Source organism: Chenopodium quinoa, unplaced genomic scaffold (assembly GCF_001683475.1).
Source record: "Chenopodium quinoa cultivar QQ74 unplaced genomic scaffold, ASM168347v1, whole genome shotgun sequence".
NCBI lineage: Eukaryota > Viridiplantae > Streptophyta > Magnoliopsida > Caryophyllales > Amaranthaceae > Chenopodium > Chenopodium quinoa.
This window is the reverse complement of record NW_018744268.1, coordinates 3,837,580-3,850,320: the sequence shown is the minus strand read 5'-3', so window position 1 is coordinate 3,850,320 and position 12,741 is coordinate 3,837,580. Positions and strand designations below refer to the sequence as shown.

Sequence of the window (12,741 nt, the reverse complement as noted above, 5' to 3'; positions counted from 1 at the left end):
TTGACACGTGTCAAGTGACTTGAAATAATAGGTCATTGACTTTTGTTGACCGGTTAGGGATTGAAGAAATTCAAGACCCCCCAAAGTTCGGATTATTCTAGTATAATTCAAAGTTGGGATTATTTTACCTAAATTGATTAAAGTTGGGATTATTTTTTCTAATTTTTCCTATATATATATATATATATATATATATATATATATATATATATATATATATATATATATATATATATATTAAAGTGGTGTATTTTAGTGGTGATGAAAGTAAAATTTTCCTATATATATATAGGAAAATTTGACATTCATCACCACTAAAATACACCACTTTGATTTTTGCTACCTATTGAAATTTTTATTTTATTTTTCTACCACTTAAAACCTAAAATTTTAGTTTTTGCTACCACTTAACAGTTTTGTTACTATTTCCGTTTGTGGGACCTACTTATTTCCCCTTGCTACTATCACCTTAACCTCCACTCTACATATTCATTAAGCTTCACCACACCTTTACTCATACAAATCCACAAATAATTCCCCTACCCCTTACCCCCTTCGCCCAGCCACTCCACAAACCAACAACATCATCAAGTTGCAGCTCCCCCTACCAACTTCACCTCGTAGCACCTGTTGGGGTTTGGTGAGTCCGACTCATCGCGGAAACAAACCTTAAACCAAGACCGCACTCGCAATAAATAAAACCATAAACATAAATAAATTAATCACAAGATTAAGACAAGATAATTACCTTTGGAGCGTGCTTCGCCCAAACGGAACGGGCTCTTACTTCGAAAGCAAGCCTCGAAAATACGACGGCATCCAACGATAGTCCACCCACAACCCGACCACCGAAAATGGTCCAACGTCTTAGAGTTAGCAAGGCCCGACCAAAAACCCGAGTGATTAATGAGTTCAAAGGTTTTCACAATGGTGATGCCTTTTTCAACTCTCACTCAAGTAATTTTCCCAATACCCTAACTTGGGTATTTATAGGGAAAATAAGAGAGTGAAAAGCTCTCCTATCAATGTGGAAGAATTTGATTTTTCCATTTTATTTTAAAGAAAATAAAATTAATAATCAAACTAGTAATAAATCAACAAGTGCCAAGCTCATGTGAGAGGTTAGGCGAGGACCATTTGGAGGAAGGGGGGGACCAAACTTGCTCCCCACTCCCTCTCCAAAAACCGGCCAACACACCCCTTAGGCACCAAGGCACCAAAGGTGGGCTGACATGCCGTGGCTACCCAGCAGTGCTAGCACGCACGCAATGGCCCAACCATGCTGCTGTGGCTGGCACGCATTGCGTGCTAGCTGCTGCGGCTTGTTGCGGCATGGCTGCTAGCCAATGCGCGCACAAGGCAGCCCCCTTAGTTGCGCTAGCACGCACTAGGCTATGCCTAGTATTGCGATGCTAGCCTTGGTGTGCTAGCACGCACCAGCCAGCCTAGGCTCGGCTTGGTGCGCATGCTAGCCACCATGCTAGGTCAAATGCCCTTAGCACTCGGTTTGCTCGGGGCATTCCGATGCTAGGGGTATTTTTGTCTTTGTTGATTTATTATTATTTTCATGTCTCGTCTTTTATTATTTTTCGACTTGACTTCCGACGTTCGGTTTCGACGCTCTAAGCTCGAATTCCCGACGTCTAAATATTAATTACTCGGTTGACTTATTAATTAATTCATAATTAATTAGTCGCTTCGGTTCATTAGTTGCTTGGGTGTAACCCGAAGGGTTTAGTCAAGATTAAGCTGTAATATTAATTATGCATTAATATCACTTATCGGAACCGGCCTCCACCCTGCCATTCCGATCACTTGACCTTACTGAATATATTAGCTTTCTAATAATTCTGAACCCACTAACGGAATAGTACACTTGTTCGAAGGACACTATTCCTTTCAGCACCACCTATTCAAACCAAGCAGCAACCTAGCCACCGCAATCAACCTCGCAGCCCCAATTACAACCTCGCAGCTCCTGCTCCTCTCAGCTCCCACACATCCTCAACAGCAACACTACCCACATCGACCACCATCACACCACATCTTATCCCCCATTCTAATTGCCACGGGGCAGCCGTTAAACACCAATAACATAACCCCTACTTGCTGCCTCATTTTCTACTAATCCTCCACCACAACACTCACAACCACCTCACCAACATCAACCCACAAACCAGCGAAGACAATCATGAAAGCCCTATTTTTCCACCACGTTGCTCTACCGTCCACACAACCCTAATGCAACAAGCAACAGCCGCAAAACAATCACCTTGCCATCACCACTCCGGCCACTACAAATTTTTTTCCCTTGTAATTCAACTATAATGATTACTCGATTATAATCGACCTATTTCAATTCAACTTAATTGGGATTTGAAGACTATAACCAACCTATTTCAATTTAATTCAACTTAATTCAACTTAATTTGGGATTTGAAAAAAAAAAATCTTAAAATTAATTGGGATTTGAAGTGGGTGCTGCTTGCAATCAACCTATTTTAATTCGAGGCTGAATTTTTCAATTAATGTAATGGGCAAGAATCTGAGATTACTTGGTGCTTGGTGATGATGTTGTCGATTGATGATAATGATCGGTGCTGATGATTGCGTAGTGGGGTTGTCAGAGAGTGGGCGGTGTTGCTGGAAAGTGTATGGGGGTTTGAGATGGGCTGCTATGAGAAGGTTCGTGGAGAGAGAAAGAAGAGAATGGAAGGAGGTAAGTAAGTGGGTCCTACAGGCGAAAATACCAATCGAACTGTTAAGTATATAAGTATATATATATATATATATATATATATATATATATATATATATATATATATATATATATATATAGAAAAGCACATCATGAGCTCAAACTACATGATCTCATTTCTTTTAACCGACAATAGTAACAACAAACAAGCAAAAAACCGAAAATCAAACATAAAGACAATCCATGTTACTTCAAACATACCAAAATTTAAAGAGCATAATTTTGAATGAAACTAAACAAACCTCTTTTATATATTCTTCAAAATATGAATGTGAATCCTATCCTTTTTTCCGTTTATTTATTATTATTATTTATGTTTTCTATGATGACAAATACTCTAAATAATATATTATAATTAGGGCCTTAGGGGTGAGCAAAAAATCAGGGTACCCTTAATCGGAACCGGAACCTGTTAGGAACCGCAGGTTTCGGAACCAGAACCTGTATAAGAGGTTCTGGTTCCGGGTAGCAAACTGGAGAACCTGTTGTAATAGGTTTCGGTTCAGGTTCTCAATTTTTCGGAACCGGAACCTGTAGGGTATCCTGTACCTGATAAAAGTATCACTTAATTTCAAATTATACACTAATTCTTACTCAATTTTTAAATAATAAATATCAAAATTACAATTATAAAAGTATATATATTAAATTTGTTAGACAACTACTATTAGTTTGTCTTATTTGCAAGTTGCAAACATTATAAATTAGTGACCAACCAGTTTTTTTATTTAAAATTCCGCGAAAAAGTTAGTGAGTATATCATAATACAGGGTGCCCTGAATCGGAACCGTACCGAAACCTACAGGTTCCGATTCCGGTTCCCAATTTCCAGGAACCTGTTCAACAGGTTCCGATTCTCATTTTGAGGAATCTGTTGCAACAGGTTCCGGTTCCAGTTCTAGAATTTTTCAGGGTACCCTCACCCCTAATTATAATAAATGAAATCAACAAATATTAGAAACCTTATCAAGCAAGCAATCAAAAGTACATACTACTCTAACTCTACATAATCACCTATACCCTACTCTACACATCATAACACACTATTGAATAATTTACAGTTGTGTCAATAGTGCCTATCATAAAGTAGGTAATTTAGAGTACAATCTCAATAGTACAACAATTTCAAAGGGCCATTTTATTTTTTAGGGTGTTTGTAAGCTATACACTTAAGGTAAATCGAGTTTTTAAGGTGTACCCATACTTTTTCAAATTTTTAAAATGTGCCCTTCAATTCAATACCATTAATGAAGGTACCCTCCTTGGGACTTCCATGTCACCTAAAGTTAACTATAAATTAAATAAAACTGAAGCCACAAAATCACACTCTCAATTAACTTTTAAACAACTAATAAGGGTACATTTTAGTATTGATAAACAGATGAAGGGCACGACTTAGAAACTTGAAAAAGTATGGATACACCTTACAAACTCGACTACCTTAGAAGTATAGCTAAGAAAATCTCTATTTTTTTTATTACCAATATAATTTTAAAAAGTTGACATCACATATATTAATAACTTAATTAGCATCCCTGCTCTTTAAACAAATAATCTTAATTATCCTTATTCTATAAATTAATGATGATTTCAAATCAAAGTAAAAAATATTTAAATTATATCAATTACAACTACCCACAAAATTAACAACTAATATACATAACCCAGTTGCATGCTTTGTTTTTTTTTTTTTTTTTTTTTCCCTTTCCTACTAATAATTTTTTTTTTGTTTCCCCCTAAAATCTTTCTGTTTGGAAATTTATGATTACTTGATTTAACGTAATAATCTAATTGTATTGTATTAAATGTGTAAAACAACCACAACAGGAAAACGTCTTTAAGGGAAAATAGCCACATAGCATAACCAAATAAACCATAACAACGCTTAAATTCCAATTAATTAATAAAAGCTCAACAAAAATAATCCACTTTAATAAACAATCCATAAGAGAAAGCTAAACAAAAATAAGAAGCCCAATAAAAATTGCCACAGTACCAACCAAGAAACCAACCCAAAAAATATTATCCAATTACAGCTGCCACAGTACCAACCCAAAAACCAACCCAAGAAATATTATCCATCGAAAGCAAGGGCAAAGAAGTCTCCACACTATCTGTAAGCATAGTGAATTGCATGCACTGCTCATAAGCACAGTACCCGGACTCCGCATATTTATAAAAAGAGTTTTTGATTTCAAACTCTTTGATATTATCTTTTCAAAAAGATAAATTAACTTTCTAGAACACTTCTAATGGGCTTATAATATATTGTTAGAAAGCTCTTTTCAAATCTCATCCAATTAACAAATGATTAGACCGAGATTATGGACCAAAATAATATGGTTTTGACATTTTCATGATTCGGACATGAAATGAATAATTTAAGGACCCGAAATAAATGATTTTAGGTTTAAAGGCACGAAATGAATGATTTTGGATTAAAACATTTTAGGTGAGGTTAGAAAGATGGTTAAGGCTTAAGGAAATTTCGCTAGATTCTTCAACTCTTTACCGATCTCGTTAATCAAAACGTGAAAGGTACTCATCACTAAATTTAGTTTTTGGGAAGACACAATCAGGTGTTCACACACATCTACAAAACATCTATAAAATAATATTCTATAATCCAAAATCATAACTGAAGTTAAAGACGGCACAAAACTCTTATGCATAATAAACATGAATCGTTTTGTTAATAAGCATGTTATGATACAAGTAAATTTAAATATATATCTACCTACCAGAATTGCTAATATTGTGATACATGTTTACAAGAGAGGATATGAAAGTTTTAACAAATCAAATACGAACTTAATTTTTATTCGACTCCAAAAATTTCGATTTGATTTGATTCAGAAAATCACTCACATCTAGCGTCGTTGCGAAATTGCCAACACATATCTTAGAAGAATGATAAGTAGTGTGATTTTTAAATTTACTTTACCACATTATGTGGTTATAAAATAAACAACGAGATGGGAATTTGACAATAACGGTGAACAATAGCAGTAATGTAGTTGAATTCCATTATGACGCTACCTAACTCAACTACTAGCTTACTCAGCAACTAATTTACTAACTGTTATGGATAAAAATGTGTAAGATTTAGTCAACGGTAGGCAATGAAGGTCAAGGACGAAGACTTTCCTCCGACATGGTCGTGAGCTCGACGACGCACTACTAGCACCAACGGAAGACGAAGTCAAATAATAACTTCCTATTTTTCGGGAAAAAGATAAAGCAAGGACTTAGTCTAAACTCAGCCAAATCAGTCCGAGAGAATTCAAAACAGAAGAAGAATATTTTCAGCAACTAAATCCGAGAATCAAGGGCATGAACTTATCTCCTTGCAACGGCTAGGGCATAACCTAGCAAATCGTCTATATAAGGGTTGCAGCAACAGCAAACAGGGCATCTATCCCAAGCCTACATCTTACCTCAGAAACTTGTAATTCAATATCACTTTGTGCATAGTGAAAGTTTGGTAGATCCTCATTCTACCCGCGGTTTTTACCTTCCTTGGGTTTTCCGCGTCACCAACTCCTTGTGTCATTTATTTTTCTCCTTTATTTCACGTTACATTTTGCTTAGTTGATCCGTAGCCTAGATTTTGATATTCAATCCCACTTAACGAAAATTAGCATAAACAATTTGGCGCCCACCGTGGGGCTACAACTAGGTAAAATCAAAAATTTCTCACCAAGCCTTCAACATGTCAGCCGACGAAATGACCCCAGAACAGCTGAAAGCTGCCTATGAGAAAGTTCAAGCCGATCTCGAGGCTGCTAGGGAATCTAACGAGCGTCCCAGCAAAGAAAAAGAAGCGTCAGACTCCGATGCCGCTGCCCTCCGCCAACAACTGGAATTCGCCCAAAGCAACCGTCGCCGCCGACCGGGGCAGCTAGACCTGATCCCCAGAATGCTGTCTTTCGATGTCATCGAGTCCCCCCATGATACTGATACAGAAACTAGTGGCGAAGAAATGGACGTGACCCTCCCATTAGAAATCCTGGGCAAGGGAGCATCCGGACTCCAGGTGACGACCAAGGTAACCCGCAACCTGATCGAACTGAAATCCTACTCCAAAGGTTGGTTGCCCTAGAAAAGCAGAACGCCCGGGTCCTGTCAATGATGAAAAAGATGCCCGGCGTGCCAATCCCCGTCCAGCGAGAAGCCCCGGGTGGATTTGCAGCTACCCCTTTCTGTGACAAGTTGGCCTTGGCCCGAATCCCCAGGAGATTGTCGCTCCCGACGTTTACGTCGCTATATGATGGAACGACCTGTCCAGAGCACCATGTCGAGTATTACAAGCAGCGAATGTGGCAAGCTTCTATCTCGTTCGAGTGCTGGGAGGCATGCATGTGCAAATCATTTGGCGCGACGCTGACAGGCCCCGCCCTCAAGTGGCTCGGCAAGCTTGAACTAGGTAGTATAACTAGTTTTGCTATGTTAGTTAACAAATTCTACTCCCATTTTGAGAGCAACAGGAAGTTCGACAAGCAGACAAGCGATCTATATCAGATCGTCCAGGGTCCTAAAGCGACCATCAGAGCCTATTGGTCCCGGTTCAATAAAGAGAAAGTCTCGATCAAGAATGTCGACAACAGGACTGCCATTGAAGCCTTCCTCCGCGGACTGCATACGGACTCAGATCTGTATAAAGATATGATCAAGTATCCATGCTCGACGTTCGAAGAGGTCAGGACCCGAGCCGTGGCTTAAATGCGCTTCGACGAAGATATTGCCAATCGCGGTTCCTACCCAGGTTCCAAAAGTTCGTCCGATCGAAAGGCCGCCAGCAACACCCGAGGGTCGTGGAGACATCAGCCTTACGAGGCGACAGGTAAATCACGCTCTGTTAATGCTGTGCAGGTAGAGGATATTCTCGACGCTCCCCAGTATCCCGATATATCGGAGTATGGCTTTGACGTGAATATCGTAGCGGTAGTGAAGGAATTGGAGCCTCTGGGAAGCAAAGTCCGCTGGCCGTCGAAGAGCTATAAGCCAGAATCAGAGAAAGATATGAGCAAATGGTGCGAGTTCCATAGTGATCATGGCCATAAGACGGAAGACTGCTATGCCCTGCGGAGAGAAGTCACCTTCCAGCTGAAGAGAGGCAACCTCAAGCATCTGTTGGGAAAAAAGAAAAGCAGTGACGCAGGTCGCCGTGAGCCAGAAAAGATGACGGCATCCGGGCCCCCCAAGCCCCCTGTACCCAAGGTAATAGTTAATGTTATCACTGGTGGTTCCGATATTTGTGGACTAACCTACTCTGCAGCAAAAAGGGTCGCAAAGTCGACAATAGAGAATGCAGTTGTCCCAGACGAGATCAGAGACCCCCTGGAAAAGAAGCTAGAAGCAATGTCGATAACTTTCGACGATGATGACGTCAACAACATCAGCAGGGACCATGAAGATTCTCTGGTAATTTCTTTGCTCGTCGGGAATTGTCTGCTTCGAAGGGTGCTGGTCGACGGAGGAAGCTCCGCAAATATCTTGTTCAGAAGAGCCATGGAAGATATGGGGTTGAAAGATAGCGACATCACCAGAAGGTCGACAACTCTGGTCGGTTTTAGTGGGGAAAGCATGTCAACTCTCGGAGATATAACCCTCCTAACCTTTGCAGGAGGCCTAAACCCTCAGACCAAATTCAATATCGTAGATTGCCCATCGGCCTATAATGCTATATTGGGACGTCCCTGGATCCACCGATTAAAAGCCATACCTTCCACGTACCACCAATTAATCAAATTTCCTACCCCGTGGGGAGTCCAAGAAATTAAAGGAGAGCCCCGCGAAGCCAAACACTGCTACAAAACGACCCTTAAACCATCCATGAGAACCGCATAGCAATTACAGCATGGCCCGACACCAGACAATCCCAACGACCTCGAAATCGAAGAAATACCCTTAGACCCTGATGTGCCTGATCAAACCGTTCATGTCGGAGCCAACCTAAAACCTGAACTCAAAAACAGCATATTAACCTTTCTCCGAGAGAACAAAGATTGTTTCGCCTGGTCTCATAAGGACTTGACTGGCATAGACCCAAGCATCATCTCGCATAAGTTGAACGTCGACCCCAATCATAAGCCCGTTAAGCAAAAGCGTCAAAAGTTCACGCCAGAAAGGAATAAGATCATCAATGACGAGGTGCAGCAGCTGATCGACGCAGGAAAAATAAGAGAAGTGAAATACCCAGATTGGCTCGCAAATGTTGTCGTCGTCAGCAAAAAGAATGGCAAGTGGAGGGTGTGCATCGACTTCACCGATCTCAACAAATCATGCCCTAAGGATCCGTTCCCGCTCCCGCACATCGACGCCATGGTAGATGCAACGGCAGGTCACGAGCTCTTAACATTCATGGACGCCTACTCCGGTTACAACCAGATATTGATACATCCCGATGATCAGGAGAAGACGACATTCATGACCGAAAAAGGTATATATTGTTATAAAGTTATGCCATTTGGACTAAAAAATGCAGGTTCGACGTACCAGAGACTCGTCAATAAGATGTTCAAAAACCAGCTAGGAGAGACGATGGAGGTATACATCGACGATATGCTGGTGAAATCTAAAAAAGCCAAGGATCACGTCGATCACCTCAAGCAGACCTTCGAGGTATTGCGGAAGTATGGTATGAAACTTAACCCTACTAAATGTTCATTTGGAGTGTCTGCTGGAAAACTTTTGGGCTATGTAGTAACACAAAGGGGAATTGAAGCTAGCCCTGACCAATTCAGAGCCCTAATAAATATTCAATCCCCCCGAAATGTTAAAGAAAACCAAAAATTGACGGGACGAGTGGCAGCATTAAATCGCTTCATCTCTAGGTCGTCAGACAAATGTCACCTATTTTATAAAGTTTTAAGAAAATAAAGGTTTTGAATGGACTGACGATCATGAGAAAGCTTTGCAGGATTTAAAAAAATACTTAATGACGCCACCCCTCCTGTCGAAACCCAAAACTAACGAACCTTTGCAGCTTTATATTGCCGTCAGTACCATAGCCGTCAGCGCAGTCCTGACCAGAGAAGATGATGAAGCTGGGCAGCTTCTGGTTTACTACGTAAGTAAAACCTTGCTCCCATCCGAGGTAAGATACACTTCCTTAGAGAAATTATCCCTTGCCTTATTTAATGCTGTTAAGAAACTAAGGCACTATTTTGAAACCCACCACGTAGTGGTGATGACTAACTACCCGCTTAAGTCTGTCTTGAGAAAACCAGATCTGACAGGGCGTTTAGGTAAATGGAGCATCTCGTTGAGCACGATGGACATCGAATACCAACCTAGGAAGGCAATTAAGTCCCAAGCTCTCGCAGATTTTGTGGCTGACTTCAGCCCCGATCTACAGGTTATAGCCGATAAAGAGCTGGAAGAAATAAATAGCGTCCAAGGCAAAGGAAAATGGATCTTATTCGTCGATGGATCATCCAATCAACGAGGAGAAGGACTGGGAATGGTGCTAAAGTCGCCACAAGGGGACATGATAGTAAGGTCTGTATCTTGTGATTTTAAAGCAACTAACAATGAAGCAGAATACGAAGCTTTGATTGCAGGAATGACCGTCGCCAAGGACTTAGGAGCAACATCCCTGGATGTGTACATCGACTCTCTCCTCATCATCATCCAAGTAACAGGCGACTTCGCAGCAAAAGACTCCAAAATGTCATCATACCTTGACATAGCCAAAGAAAAGTCCAAACACTTCAATCCTTTTATTATCTCTCAAATTCCAAGAGACCAAAACATCCAAGCTGACGCCCTAGAAAACCTAGCCTCCGCCCTCAGAAAAAACGCCTTCACAAACATCCCTTTAGTCCATTTACAAAAGCCGTCCGTATCTTTTAAAGAAATCCTACCCGTCGACGACGTCAACAACGACGACGACTGGACCAGACCGATCATAGACTACTTAACCAAAGACATCCTACCCAATGACAAAGCAGATTCGCGAAAGCTAAAATATAAGGCCTCCCGGTACCATATCATCGACGGAGTCCTATTCCGCAAATCGGCGTCGGGACTATCCCAAAGATGCATCCGAAAGAGCGATCAACAGTCCATCCTCAGCCATTTGCATGATGGGATATGTAGCAGTCATGTCGGAGGAAGAAGACTTGCCAACATCGCGAAGCGACAAGGGTACTTTTGGCCTAAACTTCATGAGGACGCAATGCAGTACGTGACTAAATGCGATAGTTGTCAGCAGCCAACGCCGTTCATAAACCATCAGAGCCCCTCCACCAAACATTATCTCCGTGGCCCTTCATGAGATGGGGAATGGACATCGTTGGGAAGCTACCCGCGGCGCCAGGTCAAAGAGTATATATGTTTGGAATTCCATCGGTGATCGTCTGTGACAATGGATCACAGTTTATTAGCGACAAAACTCGTTCCTTTTTGCAGAAATTTTGCATAGAGTTGAGGACGTCGACACCAAGGTATCCACAAGCCAATGGAAAAGCTGATTCTAGCAATAAAGTAGTCATGGAAGCCATTAAGAAAAGGCTGAAGGCAGCAAAAGGCAAATGGGCTGACGAGCTCCCAGCAGTTCTATGGGCCAACCGGACAACGCCGAGAGAGGTAACAGGGCAGACGCCCTTCTCCCTTGTCTATGGATGTGAAGCCGTTCTGCCAGTTGAGGCCGACTTTCCAACGTCAAGGTTCGGACTCATGACGGAGGAAAGGAATCAAGAGGAAATGGAAGATAGTTGTTGAGTCCCTTAGGTTTTGATTGATAGTTTTGAATGATGACAAACAGCTAAGGGAAACAGGTCCTTGAAAGTGTTTGATACAGTTGGGGGAACCAGCTAACATAGAACACTGTTTCCCCAGACAAGTTATTACTTACATGAGTTTTCTTATTGAACTAACTTGTCTTTATACAGGGAACAGTTATATGATAAAAGTGTTATGTACTGGTAGGGAACCAGTATGTACTGTTTCCATGGTTGCTACGTGGTACAGCAGTCACTTACTTTATATTGTGCATTAACCTTATTGATTGTGCAGAATATAAGTTGATTCCAAATCTTGAAGCAGATAGGACTTTCGAAGAGATTAAAGAAAGTTCCGTTGGTTACAATTGAGGTTATCTAAAGAAGGTTTTCAAGACTTGAAGTTTACATGAAGGAAGATCCACATCAAGAAAGAGCTTTTTTAGGATCTTCATGTAAATGCTCCGTAGTATGGTTTATTAATGGATATATAAAGTGCTTTAAATATATCGAGCATCGTTGTGAAATTTGGTACAAGGATTGGAACAAATTTCATAACATGTTCAACTCAGGGAACCAGGTCTGGGGACCAGGTTAACTGATCAGGTTATTAGAGCTGCGATTTTAAAAAGATTTTATAAAAAGATTTTTTATTGAAAATTCAGTTTTGAAAATATATCTTGGCAGCTGTAAATTGATGTGATATAATCTTTAAATACCTAAAAACTAGGAGTAATTATCTTGAGTTGATTTTATCTTATAATAGAATCAATTAAAGATAAATACTTACCTAAATTATGTTTATCTTATTGGCATGATTTATGGTAACTAGGGTTTCGGTTTTCTAAGACTATAAATACAATCTATTCGCTAATAATCTAAACAGATCTCTCACACGCATAAAAAGGAGTTTTTCATTATTGAGAGCAAAAGCACTAAATCCATTATTGAATCATATACAAGAGCATCTAGTGTTTAATATTTTCTCTACATTAACTTTTGAGAGTTAGATCATTAGAGAGTTTTGATCTTGTAATTGAGTCTTTGGCAAAGAGGCTAAAGGCTGGGTGAGTGTTTGTGAGTTCAAACACGTTTAGAACTTACGAGGGTAAGTTGAGAGCATACTCGGAGTAGAGTGTGGGGTTTGCTGGTTCCCGGAGTAGGGAAACAGCAGAGTGTTCTTTGTCTTTGTTTTTCGGAGTAGATTAATAAAGAACTTAGGATAGGAGGACGTAGGCCTGAGTTGGCTGAACCTCG

At 40.4% G+C, this 12,741-nt stretch overlaps 1 protein-coding gene across 1 annotated transcript; it reads left to right on the top strand.

Annotated features, from left to right (window-relative positions):
- The first annotated feature begins 9,698 nt into the window (after positions 1–9,698).
- LOC110694851 lies at positions 9,699–11,039 on the top strand. The gene has a single exon (XM_021872015.1). It carries the CDS (start codon positions 9,699–9,701, stop codon positions 11,037–11,039), a length of 1,341 nt encoding a protein of 446 aa, XP_021727707.1.
- The last annotated feature ends 1,702 nt before the right edge of the window (positions 11,040–12,741 follow it).

Bases quoted from the DNA above. Each gene is read 5' to 3' on its own strand.
- LOC110694851 (XM_021872015.1), top strand. From the start codon at position 9,699: ATGACGCCACCCCTCCTGTCGAAACCCAAAACTAACGAACCTTTGCAG.